Source organism: Myxine glutinosa, chromosome 7 (genome assembly GCF_964187855.1).
Source record: "Myxine glutinosa chromosome 7, kmMyxGlut1.1, whole genome shotgun sequence".
In the NCBI taxonomy this organism is placed as follows: domain Eukaryota; kingdom Metazoa; phylum Chordata; class Myxini; order Myxiniformes; family Myxinidae; genus Myxine; species Myxine glutinosa.
The window spans coordinates 33,654,512-33,674,435 of record NC_136267.1 but is presented as its reverse complement, the minus strand read 5'-3'; the positions used below and the strand labels follow the sequence as shown (position 1 = coordinate 33,674,435).

The 19,924-nt window shown below is 41.1% G+C and overlaps 1 protein-coding gene across 1 annotated transcript; it reads right to left on the bottom strand.

Annotated features, from left to right (window-relative positions):
* Window positions 1-270: 270 nt before the first annotated feature.
* LOC144893049 (uncharacterized) lies at window positions 271-18,192 on the bottom strand. Its single transcript, XM_078782662.1, has 16 exons — window positions 17,914-18,192; window positions 17,392-17,428; window positions 15,013-15,134; window positions 14,627-14,669; window positions 14,349-14,504; window positions 13,537-13,670; window positions 11,265-11,453; window positions 8,688-8,876; window positions 8,304-8,483; window positions 7,993-8,172; window positions 3,236-3,340; window positions 2,485-2,589; window positions 2,158-2,262; window positions 1,814-2,011; window positions 793-1,116; window positions 271-670 (listed from the first exon to the last, which is right to left on the bottom strand). Exons 1-16 carry the CDS (start codon window positions 18,013-18,015, stop codon window positions 476-478), a joined length of 2,364 nt encoding a protein of 787 aa, XP_078638788.1. The 5' UTR covers window positions 18,016-18,192; the 3' UTR covers window positions 271-475.
* Window positions 18,193-19,924: the final 1,732 nt, after the last annotated feature.

Sequence of the window (19,924 nt, the reverse complement as noted above, 5' to 3'; positions counted from 1 at the left end):
AGTTTTGAAAGGGAATGGTAGCGGGCAGGTAGTGATGGAATGGGGGTATGGAGTGGGATGCTGGTAAGAGATACGGTTGGTAGGATCGGGGCGAGTACCAGGAGAGGAGGGAACAGACAGGGAAGGGTTTGGCACTGAAGATGTACAAAAGTAACGATTAATGAAATACGAACATCAACTGCAAACAAACTGGGGTTCTCGGGATTTTCAAGTCAGATACATTTGAAAACGTTGGAGGAAGGGTGGAATGAAGGTGAGTTTAGAGTTTTGAGAAGGGAAAAACTGTAAGAGGTTAAACTTTTATAAAGGGAATGATTTAAAGAGCGATTTGAAAACAGCCTTTTGAAAAGAAGAAGAAGACTGAATTGTAATAGAAGAGAGTAAACAACGCGGAAGAAGGAAGTTTAAACATTTTAAAACAAAACAGTGAAGACCGTCTGGGAATTCACTGAAAAGAGGGCAGGGAGTCTAAAGATCAGCATGACCGAGCTCGAGGAACCGGGACGGTAGACGGCTTGAGACAGGTATTCATTGTGAATTGGCACACCTGAGGACGATAGGTGTGACTTACCATACGAAGATCTACCAGATCCTGGAGCATGAAACGGATGCGTGGCACAATTTTCCGCTCCTTCATTAATTTGTCCAAAAAGGTGAAATACTCATCCATCTGTGAAGACAGAAAAACATGGTGCTCGGTGAGCAAAACGAAGACGAGCAAGAAGGATGATTTTAGAGGGGAAGTTGAAGAGTAAAGGTGTTTATGGAAACTCCAAAGTGAAGGTTCATTACCATTTTGGCTTGCGTCGAGTCGATGACCTTTCCAGCAATTCCAATGAGACGACAGAAGCACTCGAGAGATTGCTCATTCCCATCCTGGAGCAATCCCTTACCTGTGTTGGTGATAAATGATTCGTCCAATACCTGTGCGTTGAAAAGCTCCCCGATGAAGACCACGTGGCCCAGCGCGCGCTGTCGACCTTTCTCTTTGGATGCGTCATCATCCGAGCTGGAGTTCCCATCATTCCCCATTCTCAACTCATTCTTGCAGCTTTCAATGAGGAGCGTGTGGAAGTTGAGGACCTTTCCAGGTTTATCTCTTCCTTGTACCTCAATCTATGAAAACATGAAAGAATGGTGGATGTTGTTGAAGAAAAGGGGGTACCTGTTTATTAAATACTTTCTAAACAGGTGTGGGTCAAGGGAGATAAATTGAGAAAATCAAAAGTGAAAAAAAGAAGGGAAGGAGTGCAGTGAGGCCTGTAATAGAGGGAGTGAAAAAAAGAAGGGAAGGAGTGCAGTGAGGCCTGCAATGGAGGGTAAACAAGTTTGGGAGGAAATATCACCAAGGAAATGAGAGTAATGCACACTGTGTATCAGTTTGTGAAAAGGGGAGTGGGGAAGGAGGGTGTGGTAGGGGGTGGTAGGAGGTGGTATGAGGAGATGGTAAGAGGGGGTGGTAGGAGGTGGAAGGAGTCGGTGGTCGGAGAAAATGGTAGGAGGGCAATGGTAAGAGGGGGTGGTAGGAGTAGGTGGTAGGAGGAGGTGGTAGGAGAAGGTGGTAGGACGGGATGGTACGAGGTGGTGGTAAGATGGGGGTGGTAGGAGATGGTAGGCGGAGGTGTTAGGAGTGGGTGTTAGGAGTGGGTGGTAGGAGGGGGTAGGAGGGGGTGGTGGTAGGAGGGGGTAGTAGGAGGTGGTAGGAGGTGATAGGAGGGGCGCAGAGCAGATATTTCACAAGTTTCAGAAAATGATATCTGTTGGTATGGTGTGCTTCCTCTCATGAGTTGTGGTAGTGGTTAACTTAACTCACCTTTGCAAGGTGGTGACACACGTGTGCGTACACCTCAGAAAATTTGGATTCCTTTATCGCCTTGTCCAGGACAAGCTGTACAATGTCCTCAAGATCTTCTTCTGTGGTGATATTGACCCTCTTCATCTGATTTATGAGGCGACCAAAATTTTCTGGTGTCATTTTGTTGAGGAGAACTCGAAACTGTCGACATACATCCTTGGGGAAGGAAATGGGAATAAAACAAAGGAGGTGTCATTGGTGAGGTGTCAAAATAATAAATGAGAGAAGAAAGGAAAGTTTGATGTTTTAACGTGAAATCGACACAAATGAGCATCCTCTCAAATAGAACACACCAAACTCACTTGATCACAACTTGTCATCCCTGTTTTCATGCTGGGCCTCCAGGCATTGTTGGAAGTTTTGAGGTCCAGACCACTTGGGATGACGTACTTAACAACGCGAGCACCCTGTGGAAACAAATGAAGAGTTTTTCAAATAAAACAGCAGCAGAAAAACATGAAATTGACAATACTGTAAAGTGGACACCGCACCTGCTCCAAAAATGATAATATTAATAATAATAATCATAATAATCATCATAATAAATGAGAGAAGAAAGGAAAGTTTGATGTTTTAACGTGAAATCGACACAAATGAGCATCCTCTCAAATAGAACACACCAAACTCACTTGATCACAACTTGTCATCCCTGTTTTCGTGCTGGACCTCCAGGTATTGTTGGAAGTTTTGAGGTCCAGACCACTTGGGATGACGTACTTAACAACGCGAGCACCCTGTGGAAACAAATGAAGAGTTTTTCAAATAAAACAGCAGCAGAAAAACATGAAATTGACAATACTGTAAAGTGAACACCGCACCTGCTCCAAAAATGATAATCTATCTATTATTCCAGTAATCTCTGTGTGTCTGTGTGTGTGTCTGTGTGTTTGTCTGTGACCGCTGTTTCTCGACAACCACAGGTCCGATATACTTGAAACTTGCCAGGTATATTGCTGGGGACCCGAGGATGTGCCTTTTCAAGGTTTCATATTAATCGGACAAGTAGTTACCGAGCTATGGCGATTTCTTTACCAAACTCCGCAAGCCGTTCGCTTTGGACCAAACCATTTCATGTAAATAGAGGGGGGGGATTGTCACCGTACTCGCAAGCCGTTCGCTTTGGACCAAACCATTTCATGTAAATAGAGGGGGGGGATTGTCACCGTACTCGCAGGCCGTTCGCTTTGGACCAAACCATTTCATGTAAATAGAGGGGGGGGATATAATTTTAGATATGTATATAGTACGGGCATGCCCTAGTATTAATAATAATAATCATAATAATAATCATAATAAATGAGAGAAGGAAGGAAAGTTTGATGTTTTAACGTGAAATCGACACAAATGAGCATCCTCTCAAATAGAACACACCAAACTCACTTGATCACAACTTGTCATCCCTGTTTTCGTGCTGGACCTCCAGGTATTGTTGGAAGTTTTGAGGTCCAGACCACTTGGGACGACGTGCTTAACAACGCGAGCACCCTGTGGAAACAAATGAAGAGTTTTTCAAATAAAACAGCAGCAGAAGAACATGAAATTGACAATACTGTAAAGTGAACACCGCACCTGCTCCAAAAATGATAATATTAATAATAATAATCATCATAATCATCATAATCATCATAATAATAGCAATCATCCAATTTATCACTGGAGAAGTCTTTGTTTGTGTGTTTGTTTGTGTGTTTGTCTGTTTGTGTGTTTGTCTGTTTGTTTATTTGTTTGTCTGTTTGTGTGTTTGTTTGTTTGTGTGTTTGTTTGTGTGTTTGTTTGTTTGTGTGTTTGGTGTTTGTTTGTGTGTTTGTCTGTTTGTTTATTTGTTTGTCTGTTTGTGTGTTTATTTCTGTGTTTGGTGTTTGTTTGTTTGTGTTTGTCTGTTTGTTTGTGTGGTTGTCTGTTTGTGTGTTTGTTTGTTTGTGTGTTTGTTTGATTGTTTGTTTATTTGTTTATTTGTTTGTCTGTTTGTGTGTTTGTTACCTCCGCCACCAAAGGTGGATGGAGATTATATTTTCACCCCTGTCTGTCTGTCTGTCTGTCCGTTTGTCAGTTTGTCTGTCCGTCTGTCCATTTGTGAACAAGATATCTCAAAAATTTGTGGATGGATGCGGACGAAATTTGTCAGAGACGTGAGCAGGACGAAATTATTAGATTTTGGTGAAGCTCCGGATCCGGCTACTATAATTTTTAAGCGATTCTTCACCATCGGGAGATTGGGCCAAAAATGCTACAAAGCCGGATTTGTCAAAAAGTTGTGGATGGATGATTTTGATTAAATGTGATTCTGTATTGTGATTTTCTGGTCTACTCTGGGATACAAAACGTGACCTGTTCACCTTGCGGAGGTATGTCTCTACTGAGTGCAGTTATCGTTTGTTGTACACCGCACCTTTCTTATGTCATCTCCAGGCATTGCAAAACGTCATTGCCGGGCACCGAAGGGGGCTCGGCAGTGACGCACGCTGAAAGGGAGTACTCAGTTTTCACTCTGGTTGTTTGTTTTCTTGGTTGTTGAACACCGCACCTTTCCTATGCCATCTCCAGGCATTGCAAATCGTCATTGCTGGGCACCGAAGGGAGCTCGGCAGTGACGCATGCTGAAAGGGAGTACTCAGTTTTCACTCTGTTGTACACCGCTCCTTTCCTATGCCATCTCCAGGCATTGCAAATCGTCATTGCTGGGCACCGAAGGGAGCTCGGCAGTGACGAACGCTGAAAGGGAGTACTAAGTTTTCACTCTGGTTGTTTTCTTGTTTTCTTTCTTGTTTGTTTGTCCGGACCAGTGTTTCCCAACCTGTGGTACACGTACCACTAGTGGTACGCGAGGGCCTTCCAGGTAGTTCGCGACAACCTTTAAAAAAAATGATTTGGCCTGATAATTTTTTTATTTCTGATTTCTGATATATTTCATGATTTCCGATGTGCTGTGAGCAAAGTTATGCCCCGCATCGACCAGCTGGTGGAGAAGAAACAGATGCAGCCCGCGCATTAAATTGAAATAAGCCTGATATCTTATCGAATTGAGTTTTTCTGGAACCAGGTGGTACGCGGATTGGGTTTTTCTGAAACCAGGTGGTACGTGGCGACGGTACGGGACCTCCAAGTGGTACTCGATCAGAAAACGGTTGGGAAACACTGGTCCGGACGATATCTCAGCCATCCTTTGAGCTAGGAAGCTGAAATTTCGGCACAGTAGTGAGCAAGTCCGTTGTCAAAAATATTATTTTTTTGTTTTTTGATTAATCAATTAATTGAGGAGTTATTTAATTATTAGCGATTAATTAAGTACTTATTTAATTAATTAAATTTCCTTTCTCTTCTGACCATTAACTCAGGCACCTTTTGAGTTAGGAAGCTGATATTTGGACATGCCAATGACCAGGTGATTTGGCTGCAAAGGCTATTTTTGATTTATTAATTAATCAATCAATTAATCGGTTAATTATTTAATTATTCGATTAATGACTAAAAAATTTTTTTTTTATAAGTTACATATTCTGATGAAATGGTGGTGGTTTATGTGTTCTCTGACCGAATTGATTAATAATTTAATTTGTTTATTATTATTATTTATTTATTAATTTATTAATTCTTTAATTATTTAATTATTTGATTCATGACAAAAAAAATTTTTTTTTTAAATTTACAGATTCTGATGAAATGGTGGTGGTTTATTTGTTCTCTGACCGAATTGATTTATAATTTAATTTTTTATGATTATTATTTATTTATTTTCATTATTAATCATTTATTTATCTTCTTTCTCATTTGGCCAATATCTCAGGCACCTTTTGAGCTCAAAAGCTAATATTTGGACATGAGTGACCAAGTGATGTGGCTATCAAGGATATTTTTGATTTATTGATTAATAAATTATTAATTAATCAATTAATCAATTAATGGATTAATTATTTGATTAATGACAATTTTTTTTTTTTTCCCAGTTACAGATTCTGATGAAATGGTGGTGGTTTATGTGTTCTGTGACCGAATTGATTGATAGTGCAATTTTTAAATGATTATTATTTATTTATTTGCATTATTAATCATTTATTTATTTTCTTTCTCATTTGGCCAATATCTCAGGCACCTTTTGAGCTGGGAAGCTAATATTTGGACATGACAGTGACCAAGTGATGTGGCTATCAAGGATATTTTTGATTTATTGATTAATCATTTAATCGATTAATTATTTATTGGTGAATCAATTAATTATTTAATTTTTTATTAATGACTTATTTAATTAAATTTCTAAAAGATACATCTTCGGATGAAGCACGAGTGGTTTGGTTATGCTATTAGCCAATTGATTAAGAAAATAATTTGTGATAACCTTTTATTGATTTTAATTCTACAATTAATCAATCAATTAGCGTACACCTCTCCCTCCCAATGCAGCCTCGATGAGGTGCACTGCGGTATTGTCGGGCGCCAAAGGCGCCCCGGCAATGCCGCGCTGTAGGATATTTAATTATTTGGCATGGGGGCGGTGTACTTTGAATGTATCTGTACTTGTCTTTCTTTCTTGTCAATCAATTAATCAATTAATCGATTAATTATTTAATTATTCGATTAATGACCAAAAAAATTTTTTTTTTAGTTACAAATTCTGATGAAATGGTGGTGGTTTATGTCTTCTATGACCGAATTGATTAATAATTTAATTTTTTAATGATTTTTATTCATTTATTTTCATTATTAATCATTTATTTATTTTCTTTCTCATTTTGCCAATATATCAGGTACCTTTTGAGCTCAGAAGCTAATATTTGGACATGAGTGACCAAGTGATTTGGCTGCAAAGGCTATTTTTGATTTATTAATTAATCAATTAATCGATTAATTATTTAATTATTCGATTAATGACCAAAATTTTTATTTTTTCAGTTACAGATTCTGATGAAATGGTGGTGGTTTATGTGTTCTGTGACCAAAATGATTGATAATTTAATTTTTTAATGATTATTATTTATTTATTTTCATTAGTCATCATTTATTTATTTTCTTTCTCATTTGGCCAATATCTCAGGCACCTTTTGAGCTGGGTAGCTAATATTTGGACATGACAGCGACCAAGTGATGTGGCTATCAAGGATATATTTGATTTATTGATTAATCATTTAATCGATTAATTATTTATTGATTAATCAATCAATTATTTAATTTTTTATTGATGACATATTTAATTACATTTCTAAAAGAAACATCTTCGGATGAAGCACTAGTGGTTTAGTTATGCTATTAGCCAATTTATTAAGAAAATATTTTGTGATAATCTTTTATTGATTTTAATTATACAATTAATCAATCAATTAGCGTACACCTCTCCCTCCCAATGCAGTCTCTATGAGCTGCACTGCGGTATTGTCGGGCGCCATAGGCACCCGGACATGCCGCGCTGTAGGATATTTAATTATTTGGCATTGGGTCGGTGTACTTTGAATGTATCTGTACTTGTTTGTGTGTTTGTTTGACATCCATGCACTCCTGAACCACTGGACAGAATGAGTTGAAAACTTTTGGTTGTATGAAGGGTGTGCACAGGAAAGTTTTAGAGGGTAAAAACAATTCAGTCCCCAGGGTTCAGGTTGGACGTGTACACCAATTCTCTCTATGTAAATGTTTATCGTGTCGCGCCTCCTGGTGGTGAAAGTCGATATTACAAGTTAGACTAAAATACGCCATTTTCGACGGAATTAACCCGAACCTGAGGACGAGTTCTTCACCAGTAAATATCGTGTTCCAAAGTAAAACCAGATTGGAAAATGATTCGAATGTTCAGAAATGCGAGTTGGTTTCCGTGTTTTGATGACTGCCCAACAATGTTGTTTTTAACCTTTAAAGTTACCCCATAAACTGTTATCATAAACATTGTCAACCCATAAGCATTGTCAACCCATAAAGAGCGTTGGGCCACTATCCTCCAGTAAATGAGTTTAAACTGACGTCAACCAAAAGAACGAATCATGACTTTTCTTACAATGTGTAATTCCCAGGTAACTTATGGAAATCTTGCTTCTAATTGGTGGAGAAAAGCCGTTAACAAAAAGCATTTATGGCCGAACGAGCAGTAAATGGAGCACTTCATGGGTTAACTGTAGTATTTGTGTTGGCTTCTTGAGATTGTGCTGCGGTACCTTATTTGGCTGTGATCGATACACCTGCTGCTGGTTCTTTCGGCACACCTGTTTCTTCTCTTTCAATTTCTCCATCCACTTGAACAGCTCGTACATCGCTTTCATGGCGTTGTGGTTTTTAACGGCCACGTCTCTCCAGCGGTTGTCTCGATCCTCCAAATCCGTCTCCAGCTGCGTCACCTGCAAGTGATTAAAACACATAAGACACATCAAGGGAAACATTATCTTCAACTCTTTGGTATCTGCTCTTTTGTGTTCACCAGTTACACATTGCAGAGCAAGTCCCACATTGTTTGATAACGGTTGCTCACCTGTTGATGGTAATCAACATCCTGGTGCTCCTGCCTCTCTCGCTGTTCTTGCTGCTGCTGTTCCAATGCAGCAAACCTGCTGCTCAGGTGTGATTGATGCCCTGAAAGTCCTTCAAATTGGACAGCGAGCCCATGGTGTTTATGCTCATTTGCTTTCAACAGCTCAGGTAGCAGGTCGACCTGTGCGACAGAAACATGACGGTGTCATTGACAGGAAAGTTTGTTTTCTGTTCTACTTTCAATCAACAGTCTTCCACTTGTGAAAGTCTCATGAGCAGCATGAATCCTACAAGGTGTTAAAACTCATCAGAACATGTGCAGGTGAGCATGATGTTCACCACCTTGGCCATCTGTAATCCAACATGTTGGATAACGGTTCTTTACCTGTTGGCAGCTCTCAACGTTCTTCTGTTGCTGCTCCTCATGTTGTTGTTGCTGCTCCTCGAGCTGAAGTTCCACTTCCGACAAGGTGCTGGAAACTTTCGTGAGATCCGCCGAAAGTTCGTTGTTTTTCACGGTGATCTCATCGAATTGATCATCTTGCATGATCAAGCGTTGTGAAAGAACCTCGACCTGTGTGGTACATGACAGTGTAATCAACAGTTAAAGTTACTGTTTTCTGATCTACACATAATCAATACTTTATGGAGGTGTCTTCTCAAGTCTAAAGTGGGATCAATTCTGGTTTCAATGCAAAGTTCACATGGAATCACACTAAATACGCCATTTCGTGTCTGATCTGATGAATTTTTGACGCCAACACATTCTGTCGTTACTTATCCAAGACCAATCTCAACCAAACCTGACAGGATGACGAAGGGTTGCACAATGAAGGTTGTAGCACATTCATTTGCCCCGCTCCCCAAGGGGGTTTTCTCCCCCTGGGCGAGTTTCCCCGCCATTGCCGTCAATGGGGTTGAACGTTGAGGTGTATATAAATGTTAAATTAGCTTTATCGTGGCGTTTTTCCAAAGAAGATTTATCGTGGCGTTTTTCCAAAGACGCTTTTAATAACAAAATTAATGATAATCGCATATTATTGATGCTAATACAAAATAATATTCATACTAATAATGTCCGACTTCCCCAAGGTGTTTTTCCTGCAGTGATAACGTGTATAAATATCTTATTGCTATAATGGCGTTTCTGTGTGATCAACAGCTTCTACTGGAAGTAAAAATACTAGTACCGACTGCAAAGCCGCAATGAGCTGGCGAAGCCAAAGCCTCTTGCCACTATTTTACCCATCACTATGGCATCAGTAGGTTAGGTAGTTGATAGTAGGTCGGTGTAGGTACCGTACCTGGTATGACTTGGTAAAAGAGAAGAGCAGACAGTCCTCCCCAATACCTGCATACAATAAATGTCACAAGAAGCTTAAGGAAGTAACTATACGATGTGCTAGCTTAAGGCCTATTTTAAGAAATTTTAACTGGGCTTAACATACGTTTTCACAGTATGTGTGTAGTCTTCTAACTTCAGTCGCTGTCAGGACTGGTTCTCTCCGGGCACTGCGGCTTCCTCCACCAGAAGAAGTTAGCTTGCAGTGATGAATTCGGTGAATTCCGTCTCAACTTCGGATATTTCTGGCCGTGAAAAACTATCCGTATTTCTAAACTAAATATGTAAACCGCTTATACCATATTTCTGGCGGTGAAAAACTATCCCCGACGACCACGAGATTTCTAAAAAATAATTCTTCGTCAATTTTAGAATATTGGATGCCGTTTTCACCCTCCGAAACACGTAATAAGCTTTGAAATTTTTCTTTTTCAAATGCTCGAATCTCATTGGTTTTGGTGTTTGGTGACGATTTTCGGTGAAGATAACGAGGTTGGTCTTAACGTATTTTAATTACAAATTAGAGGTTCATGAGATGGTGAATCAAAGAAAGACGGGTGAAACAAACTCCTATTGAACTTTTTCGCAATTGGTTTATGCAAACTTCCGCATCCGGTCAATGGCGGCCTCCAGTGCGTGATTTGGTTTTAGAAATATTTTTTCAAATGCTCGACTCTCATTGGGTCCGGTGTTTGGTGACGCGTTTCGTTGAAGATAACCAGGCCCGTGTGGGCCGAGGTTGGTCTTAAAGTATTTTAATAATAAATTAGAGGTGCATAAGATTGTGAATCAAACAATGACGGGTGAAAGAAATTCCTATTGAACGTTTTCAATTTGTTATGCATACTTCCGCATCCGCAAGATGGCGGCCTCCATTGCGCTTCGGAATTCTCAAGCCAAGGCATAATCAGGTTTTCGACATAATACGTACGCGTTTATTGACAACACCGGCTTCGCCGGCTATTATGAACTACAAACACGTGTGATTAACTTTTTAAACAGTCGCTAATGCTCTTTAAAACACTAAATTAAGAAATTTGGAGGAATCCCAACATCCGTGAAGTAAGGTTTACTTACAGAACTGAGCGAAGATCTACTGTACTCTAAATAACCCACAAATGTTGGGTTAATAACATGGCCTTTCCTGGCGCTAACGTGGCGTTTTTCGTAGTGAACTTTTGAAACAAGCTCCTTCTGTTTAACGCGAAACTGAAAGGGACAAGCTCGGGCTGTGCTCCTTTACCAAGCAGCTAGCTCGCGCTTGCCAAGCCAGCCGTTCCTTCACGGTTTTGAATGGAGTGCTTGCTCAAATGCTTAAACCACTTGACGATCTCTCCACAAGAAGCTTGGTAAATGAACACACACCCAATGTTCTTGAGACCCGACCATAGATCGACTGTAATCGAAATACCCCAAAGAGGAATGACCCTTCCTGGCTCTCCTGTAGTTAGCAGGTGGACTAGTTTCACAAATCTCAATCAACAGTCTTCCATTTGTGAAAGTCTCAAGAGCAGCATGAACCGTGCAAGGTGTTAAAACTCATCAGAACATGTGCAGGTGAGCATGATGTTCACCACCTTGGCCATCTGTAGTCCCACATGTTTGATAACGGTTATTTACCTTTTGGCAGCTCTCAACGTTCTTCTGTTGCTGTTCCTCATGTTGTTGTTGCTGCTCCTCGAGCTGAAGTTCCACTTCCGACAAGGTGCTGGAAACTTTTTTGAGATCCGCCGAAAGTTTGTTGTTTTTCACGGTGATCTCATCGAATTGATCATCTTGCATGATCAAGCGTTCTGAAAGAACCTCGACCTGTGTGGTAGAAACATTGCGCTCACGAAGAGACAGAAATAGCATAATGAAGATAATAATTCACACATACAAGCAACGATAATTATAATTGGTTGGTAATTAGTGGTAATTAGTGGATTCCAGCTCTAATTGGTGTTCCTTTTTCTGTCCCTTCTGCACCTCTCGTTTCGCTAGCAATGCATCTTTTTCTTCCTTTCCCTGATTCTCTTCTTCCTTTACTCCTTGCATCTCCTCTTCTTCCTTTTATTGAAACTCCTAGTCTAGGCAGAGCAGATATTTGGCCACAATGCTGGTCAGGTCACCATTCCAGCTCAGCGTACGAAGTTGGGGCAGGAATTCGAAATGTGTTCAGGTTGCCAGCGATAGTTTGCCTCCTCTTTGTGAAGTACATCATGGGATCTTTAATGTCCACCAACTAATTCCGGCATACGGATGACCAGTTTAACGTCAATCCAAAGGACGACACACACATTGATGAATCACAGGGCCTATGAAACACCGGAATGACAGTTTATAGCTGGGTTGGGATTCAAACCCAGGCTAGACAGCTCACACCAACGACTAAGATATCTCATGGGAACTAAAAAGGAAGAAATAATTGGAATAATAAATAAATGGAGTAATACCACCAATTATGTCATCACGTAATTATAGCACCACCGACTTGCGTCGCCTCAACTCACACGTACATCACTTGATAAGACTGAACTTTTATTCTCGAACGTTTTCAGAACTTACAAGACTGATAGAAACACCATAATACATCACAAAGTACAAAATTGGGAAATCGCAAAATCGTCGACAGAACGACTGTACGTTTGTGAACTTGAAACTTGTACCAAGTTTGATTTAAATCCATTCAGAAGATCTCAAGAATCACATTTTACCTGACAATGACCTCTGACCTCACTAAAATCACAAAATCACCTCAATTCTCACATTTGATGCCAAAATATAAGAAGTTCATCTTTGCATCATAATATATACTTGTACCAAGTTTGGGCAAAATCCCATTGCCGGTTCACAAGTTAGAACACCAACAGATATTTTCCGAAACAGCACCTCTGACCTCTTCACCCCAAATTGAATCAGTTCATGTTTACATCATAATAATACCTGCACCAAGTTTGATTTAAATCCCATCAGCTGTTCTCAAGTTATCACATTTTACCTGACATGACCTCTGACCTCACTAAAATCACCAAATCACCTCAATTCTCACATTTGATGCCAAAATATAAGAAGTTCATCTTTGCATCATAATATATACTTGTACCAAGTTTGGGCAAAATCCCATTGCCGGTTCACAAGTTAGAACAGCAAAATATTTTTTCCGAAACAGGACCTCTGACCTCTTCCCCCCAAAATTTAATCGGTTCATGTTTACATCATTATAATACCTGCACCAAGTTTGATTTAAATCCCATCAGCTGTTCTCAAGTTATCACATTTTTACCTGGCGTGACCTCTGAACTTTAATTTGTTGATGCCACAATCCAATCAGTTCATGTTTGTATCATAAACACTAACACCAAGTGTGTTCAAAATCCCATTACTGGTTCAGGAGTTGGCGCAGCAACATAATTTTTTACTTAACATGACCTGTGACCTTTGACCTCTTGACCAGAAAATCTAATCAGTTCATCTTTACATCATTATACATACCTGTGCCAAGTTTGAATTAGATCGCTTCAGTCATTCTCAAGTTGTAGACCTATCACAGATACCTTTTGACCCTTTAACCTCTTGACGCCAAAATCAAATAATTTAATCTCAGCATCATAATACATCCTTGTATCAACTTTGGGCAGATCACATCACTGGTTCACAAGTTATTGCGGTAACAGGATTTTACCAAACATGACCTCTGACCTTTCACCTCGTGACCCCAAAATCTAATCAGTTAATCTTTACCTCATTATACATACCTGCACCAAGTTTGACTAAGATCCCTTCAGCAGTTCTCAAGTTATCGCGGTAATGAAAACCTATCACGGACGGACGGACGGACAACCTGAAAACATAATGCCTCCGGCGACTTCGGTAACAGAGGCACAAAAAGGAAATTGAATGTCTTGCTTACCACCACCTGCTGTACCTCGTACTCTCCAAGATCAGGTCTGCAATAACTACCATCAATGGAAGTAGTCTCATCACCGGAAGTACTCTCATCACCGGAAGAACTCTCATCATCTTCACCATGACAGAGAGAAGATCCTGGAAAGAAGAGGAAAAATGAACATGAAACAGATATTGTGACAGAAAAAGATCAATGGACAGAATATCACTAAGTTCAGATATGGGGGAGATTGGGAGGGGAGGGGTGAGTTTGGAGATTAGGAGGGGAGGGGTGAGTTTGGAGGAGAGGGGAAATTGGGAGGGGAGGGTGGAGTTTGGATTGTAGAAAGTGTTGGACGGTTAGTGGAAAACGAACATTTATTGCAAAATGAGTGTTGCCTTGTTCAGTTACATTATCTGATACTAGTGATACCAGATGGTGAGTAATATCAGACCATCCCTGTTGCTCAAGGACTGGGGAGGAACTTTTAGATGTCAGGATGTATTTAGTTGATCCAGGTGATCCCAGTGCATTCTTACAGGCTGACTGGCCAAGTTCACACTGTACAGGTATTCCTAGTTGGTTGGGTATTCCGATTCTGACTGAATCCGATTCAATCATACACCATCGGGTGTTTACATGTCGGGATGCATGAACAGTGATGATCACTTGCTGATTGTTTGTCGTGAACCAAATGGACATCAAATTGAGGATTGTACAAAACTCTAAATTTCCATTCTCCATTCCATGAGACACAAGAGACACATTCTCTCGGGCCTCTGATCTGATGCCATATGATCTGAAGCCGCTCTGCATCACTGTGGATAAACCATCACCTCTCTGTAGCATGGCCGTCTGATTCTGAAGAGCTGGTGGTCGCGATGTGTGATGCTGCTGTGATTCCATGATCACCATAAGAGCATCCACTTCCGGGATCCCATCATTCCGTCTCCCGGTGCTTCTGCTCTTCGTGTAGTTTTTTCCCGTGCAGGCTGTGAATGAGTTAACAAAATCATTACCAGATGGAGTGGCAATTCCTCAAGTTAATTTAATTTTATTATTAGTGTACTTTCGTAAAATGTCCCCAATCTCAATTCCAGAAGCTTTAACTTACAGCATTTGTTGCGATGTCGGTGATTCTGGAAGCCATTTATGATCTGTAACACAAAGAGCAGCAAACAATACACATTAAGAGAGGACCTTGTGTCTTGGCATATTTTTGTTGGGTTGTTGTTTTGGGATATTTTAAAATTTAAAACCTGACATTTCTCAATCTTGACTGAGACTAATCACAAACCCCACGGTCTACTCCTCCACCAAGTAGCGATGGATCCTTGGGTATATGACCTCCTGCTGTTTAGCATCACTTGTTCAATCTGAGGTGTAATTCCGTTTGGGACTGCATTTTATCACTTGAACTTTTTCACCCAAAATAAACTCTGAAATGGTCTGTCAACGAGATTGTTAACCAAAGCCCATGAGCTTATATCACTTTTATACCTCGATGATGAGGCTGAGGAACACGACAAGTGTAATAAATTTTTGGTAATTCATCATCATTCCCATCTGCCAGTGTTGAGTGGCGGCTCGGTTGAAGTACTCGCTCCAGGAAGATGTTAGTCCTGTAAACAAGAGCAAAGAGAGTGTTAAAAGGCTTATTTCAACTTTCATTGATTCAAAGATACATACATCAATTAGGGGACAAGGATATTGATATAAACATCTGTGTACTTGAATGTGAATTACAAAGACATTGGTAGACAATGAACAATTCCATCGCACGAGGGACCTGAACACCTATCTTCCTTGGCAACATGAGCGAGGAGTTCAGATAAAGACCACCAGCAGATTAACCCAGAGAAAGTGGTTTCTTGGTTTCATTGTGCTTCAAATAATAGGAGATAAGTTATAAATGATCAAAACTAGACAAGGTAATTTACCCGAAGTTTTACCTGAAGAAAAGGTAATTTACCTGAAATTTGCCTGAAGAAGGGAACTTCCGCTTCCGGTTTTGCAGGCGAAGTTGTGTTTTTTCGAAGATCTCCACGCTCTCCATGCTATCAAAGTTAAGTAATTGTTCCCGTTTGTATTTTTGTCAAAACTGTATTTTTATGTCACGGTGTGTGTACCTACTGTGTGTCTCTAGGAAGATCTTGGTGTAAATCATGCACACCTGTATAAAATCGTCGGTTATTTCCTGCCGCGATTTTGAGGCCTGGTCTTTCAAGTTTACTGCCTTGAGGCCTTGTTGTCTTCTCTCAGCGGTCGATTGTGGTCCATTTATTTTCGTTCTCTCACAGTTTTTCCGAGTCTTCTTTTCACCCCATACTTCCCCCGAACATCTTACCCTTTGTTTAAAATCTTAATTAAAAAAATACATATATATACATTATTTATTTCCTTCTTTGTTCGTGTTCGTTCGTTCTTCCAACGTTTTCAAAAGGATCTCTGACTTGAAAATCACAAGAAACTAATTTTGCAATAAATGTTCGTTTTCCATTTATAATTGTCCAACACTTTCTAAAATCCAAACTCATCCCTCCCCTCATAAACTCCACCCTCGCCCCTCCCCTCCTAAACATCCCCCTCACCCCTCCTCTCCTAAACTCCCCCCTCACCATCCCCTCCCAAACTCCCCCCTCACCTCGCTCCTCCTAAATTACACCTTCACCCCTCTCCTTAAAAACTCCCCTCTCCCCTTCAAATCTCCCCACCCGACTTTTTTTTCTCCAATTCTCCCTTCTCCCCCCTCCTCCTCAAAGCGTCCTCCCTGCTTCCTCTCCCTTCCAACTGTCAACCTCCATCTCCTCCAACCTTCTTCCTCTCTCTGCCCCCCCCCCCCCTCAAACAACACCTTGCTGTGCCTCACCCAATCACCATCAAACCCCTTGTCCTCCTCATCCTTCCCTTCCTCCAAACTATTCTGAAATCTCTGACACACCTTCAACAGCTCTCCCTACCTCCTCCTCCTCTTCCACATCTTACCCGACCCCCCCCCCCCCCCTCCCCTGTCCTGTATCCGATGCTCCCCCTTCCTCTTCATTAACGGTATGGACCTCAAACATCTGGGGCCTTCGCTCAAACTTGATTGATCTCTCCATTCAGGTTGCTTCTGACAAACCAGACTTGATCTGCTTAACAGAAACTTTCCTCTTTGAAGATGTCTCTGATTCCTTAATATCTCTCCCTGGTTACTCCCTCCTCCGGTATGATAGACCTGAGCCTTGTCTTGGTGGTGTGGTTGCTATCTTTATCAAAAACTCTCTTCCTCACTCGCCCTGCACTGCCCTCTCTCTATCTCACCCCCAGGAGTACCTCTGGCTACGGCATCCCCTTCGCTCCCACCTTTTTTTCATGTGTGTGTTGTACCGTCCACCAAACAGTGATGACTCCATCTACATCTCGCTGTCTGACAACATGGACCAACTTCTATCCACTCATCCCAACCGTCTCTTCCTCATATGTGGTGATTTCAACTGTCACCATGCCAGTTGGCTGGGTGTGGGTACCTCTCTCACTAGTCATGGCTCTTCAGCAAAGGACTTCTGCGACCAACGGGGACTGGCACAATCTGTCAATTTCCCGACCCGGATCTCAGTCAATGGAGTATCTTCTCTTCGAGACTTGGTTATGACGAACTTCACTGCAAATGTCTGCTGCTCTTCTTCTGCTCCAATCGGTTCATCTTACCACATGCTTGTTCAAGTGTAAGCTCTTTCACGAGCCTCGATCTTGTATACAAAAAAAAGAAGTGAATAAACATACTTACATTTGTGGTGTTCTGTTCAATGCGTGTGAATTCGATTCAATCTGCAATCTCATCATGTATGGCAAATAGAACAAAGATGAAAATGAACATAATGGAACATAATGACTTACCCTGAGAGAGTTTTGATATCCAGTTTGTTTTCCGGGGCTGCGTTAGAATAGAAAGAGCAACAATGTCAAAAAGGATAGGTTTTCACTCATCTTCTTCTTCGAGTTTAAGTCCTCGAGTCAAAGTTGTACTCTCTCACATAACAAGCGCACACAGATGCACTCATGCACACAGACGTGCACACACACCACAGGATGGTCTACCAGCCAATCTCCTCAGCCCAAGGGGTATCCACTCCATGCTGATGACAACCAGTGAGCCAGAAATATGTCCCTGGATTGATCCATTTCCTCAAGAGGTGGGCTCCTGATTTGCCAAATAAAAGCCTTCTGAAGGCGTCTAGGCTGATTGTTGCTACAGTTAGCGGTGTAGCAGCTGGTACTGTATCAGGCAGCGGTGGTTCTGTGTTTTATTACAAACTGCAACTGAACTGGTTTACCGGTTTAATGTTATATATAAATTTTAACCTTCATCCCAATATGGTATTTTATATCACGTACCTGGAGTCATCCATGCCATCTTACCTTCAAGAAAGGAACAAGGTTGAAGAGTCTTTTCAAGGGATGGTCGGAAAAACTTTGAGGTTTCTGGAGGACAGACACAAACAAAATATCTTGATGTACCATCTGCACTGCTAATCCCAGTGAACATGCAAATAAATAACAAGACGCAATCACGTCTCTCACCCACAATTGGAGGGTATAACCAATCCGCTCTCACCTAACCAATTACCCCAGGTGGCTAGGATTATCAAATAAATCAAGTCCCATGCTCTTCCAGCGAAGAAAGCTGCATCAAGTAACCAAGAAAAGCTACACACGGTTATAATCTCATACAAACATGGGAATCCCAATGCCCCCCCCCCCCCCTCTCGAAACCATCTTATCTTCAAGAAGGGAACATAGTTGAAGAATCTTTCCCAAAGATGGTCAGAAAGACCTGGAGGCTCCTGTACGACAGACAGAGATAAACAAAACATCTTGTATCAGTCAAAGTGAATTTCCTGAATTGTGTTTTACTGTCGAAGGGAAAGTACCACCCGGAAATGTGTACGATGTAAACTCAGAGCTCGATACAAATTGTCCATCAGCTCTTTCTGATGCACATGTGGTCACTCAGAAGAACAACATTGGGACGATTGTACTTGACGAGATTGTTTATGTTTGTGGCGAATGATGTGTGGAGACCACAAGGTTTTAAAACACCACGTCATAAGCTCTGTCTGGACAATGTTATTATGTTGTGGAAGTGTGCGGTGGAAGAGATATCGACTCAGGAGATACAAAGTTATTCCACAGCCGACTCACCTGCCTTTCCCACTTCCCTACCTGTTTGTAAGGTTCCTGCTGGTGTCCTTTATCTCTGCTCTTTGAATTTTACCTCCTCTTATAAAACACTTGTGTACTGTTGCTTACACGGAAAATTTGTCACATATTGATGGAGTGTTGTTTGACGTCATACCTGAAACGTAACGAGGTTTACCAGACTCTCGGAGATGTATCCGAAATATCCTGGCAGCTTCTATATGAGAGAGATGGAAGCAAAAAACATTTTGGATCAGGAAAACTTATTTGGACCAATTGGTGGTGAAATCGGACACACACACACACACACACACACACACACACACACACACACACACACACACACACACACACACACACACACACACACACACACACACACACGACGAAGTCGGTTCGAAAAACTCAGCTCCAGCGAGGTGGAAACGAGCACTTGCACATTTTACCATCCACATGGAAGGTTTTCAAACCGCACCTTTAAACCAGGTAAAACGTACACGTAAATCTTCTCACTCGTTTAAGGCTCACCTGTTGAAGTCCTAGCAGGTAACCGAGGTTGAAGTAGAGCATGAAACAACAAATCAAAGCAACGAGAAAGAAACACGTCCTCGCCATCTTGAAGCAATGTTTCAAATGCGATAAATAACTGTCGCTCTGTGACGTCACACACTCATGCAGTCACGCCCATTGATGACTTCACAATGAAGGATTCTGTTGGCTGTCGGTTCTAATAGTCGAATTGAAGTCGAATTTCACCCCAAATCCACTTTTTTGAAATACCAACTTCTTTCCTGGAAGTTCTTGGTGTCCTTTCGTTTTATACCTATCCTGCCTCCCCCCAATCCCTCTCCCTCCCACACATCTCCCGATGTCCCTGCTCTCAAATGTTGTGTTTGTGTGCCTCCTCCCCTTCTCTCCCCATCTTGTCGACCACTCCCCTTTTTATATACTTTGTTTGCTTGTTTGTTTGTTTGATAAATGTTAGCTCTTTCACGAGCCTCGACTCTGTATACAAAAACAAACAAAAAAAAAATGGAATTTAATGTCGAGTATGTTCGTTAACCCATTGATGATGAGTGCTCGTCATTTGTTTCCGTATATTTTCCATTATAATTATTGTGTTATCGTGTTATTCCGTCATTTTAAAATTATTGTCACCATGGTTACCAGTCATTTCAGAGCCGGTCTATCCCTCTGCCGATGTAATGAATGTCTTCAGGACTGTCTATAT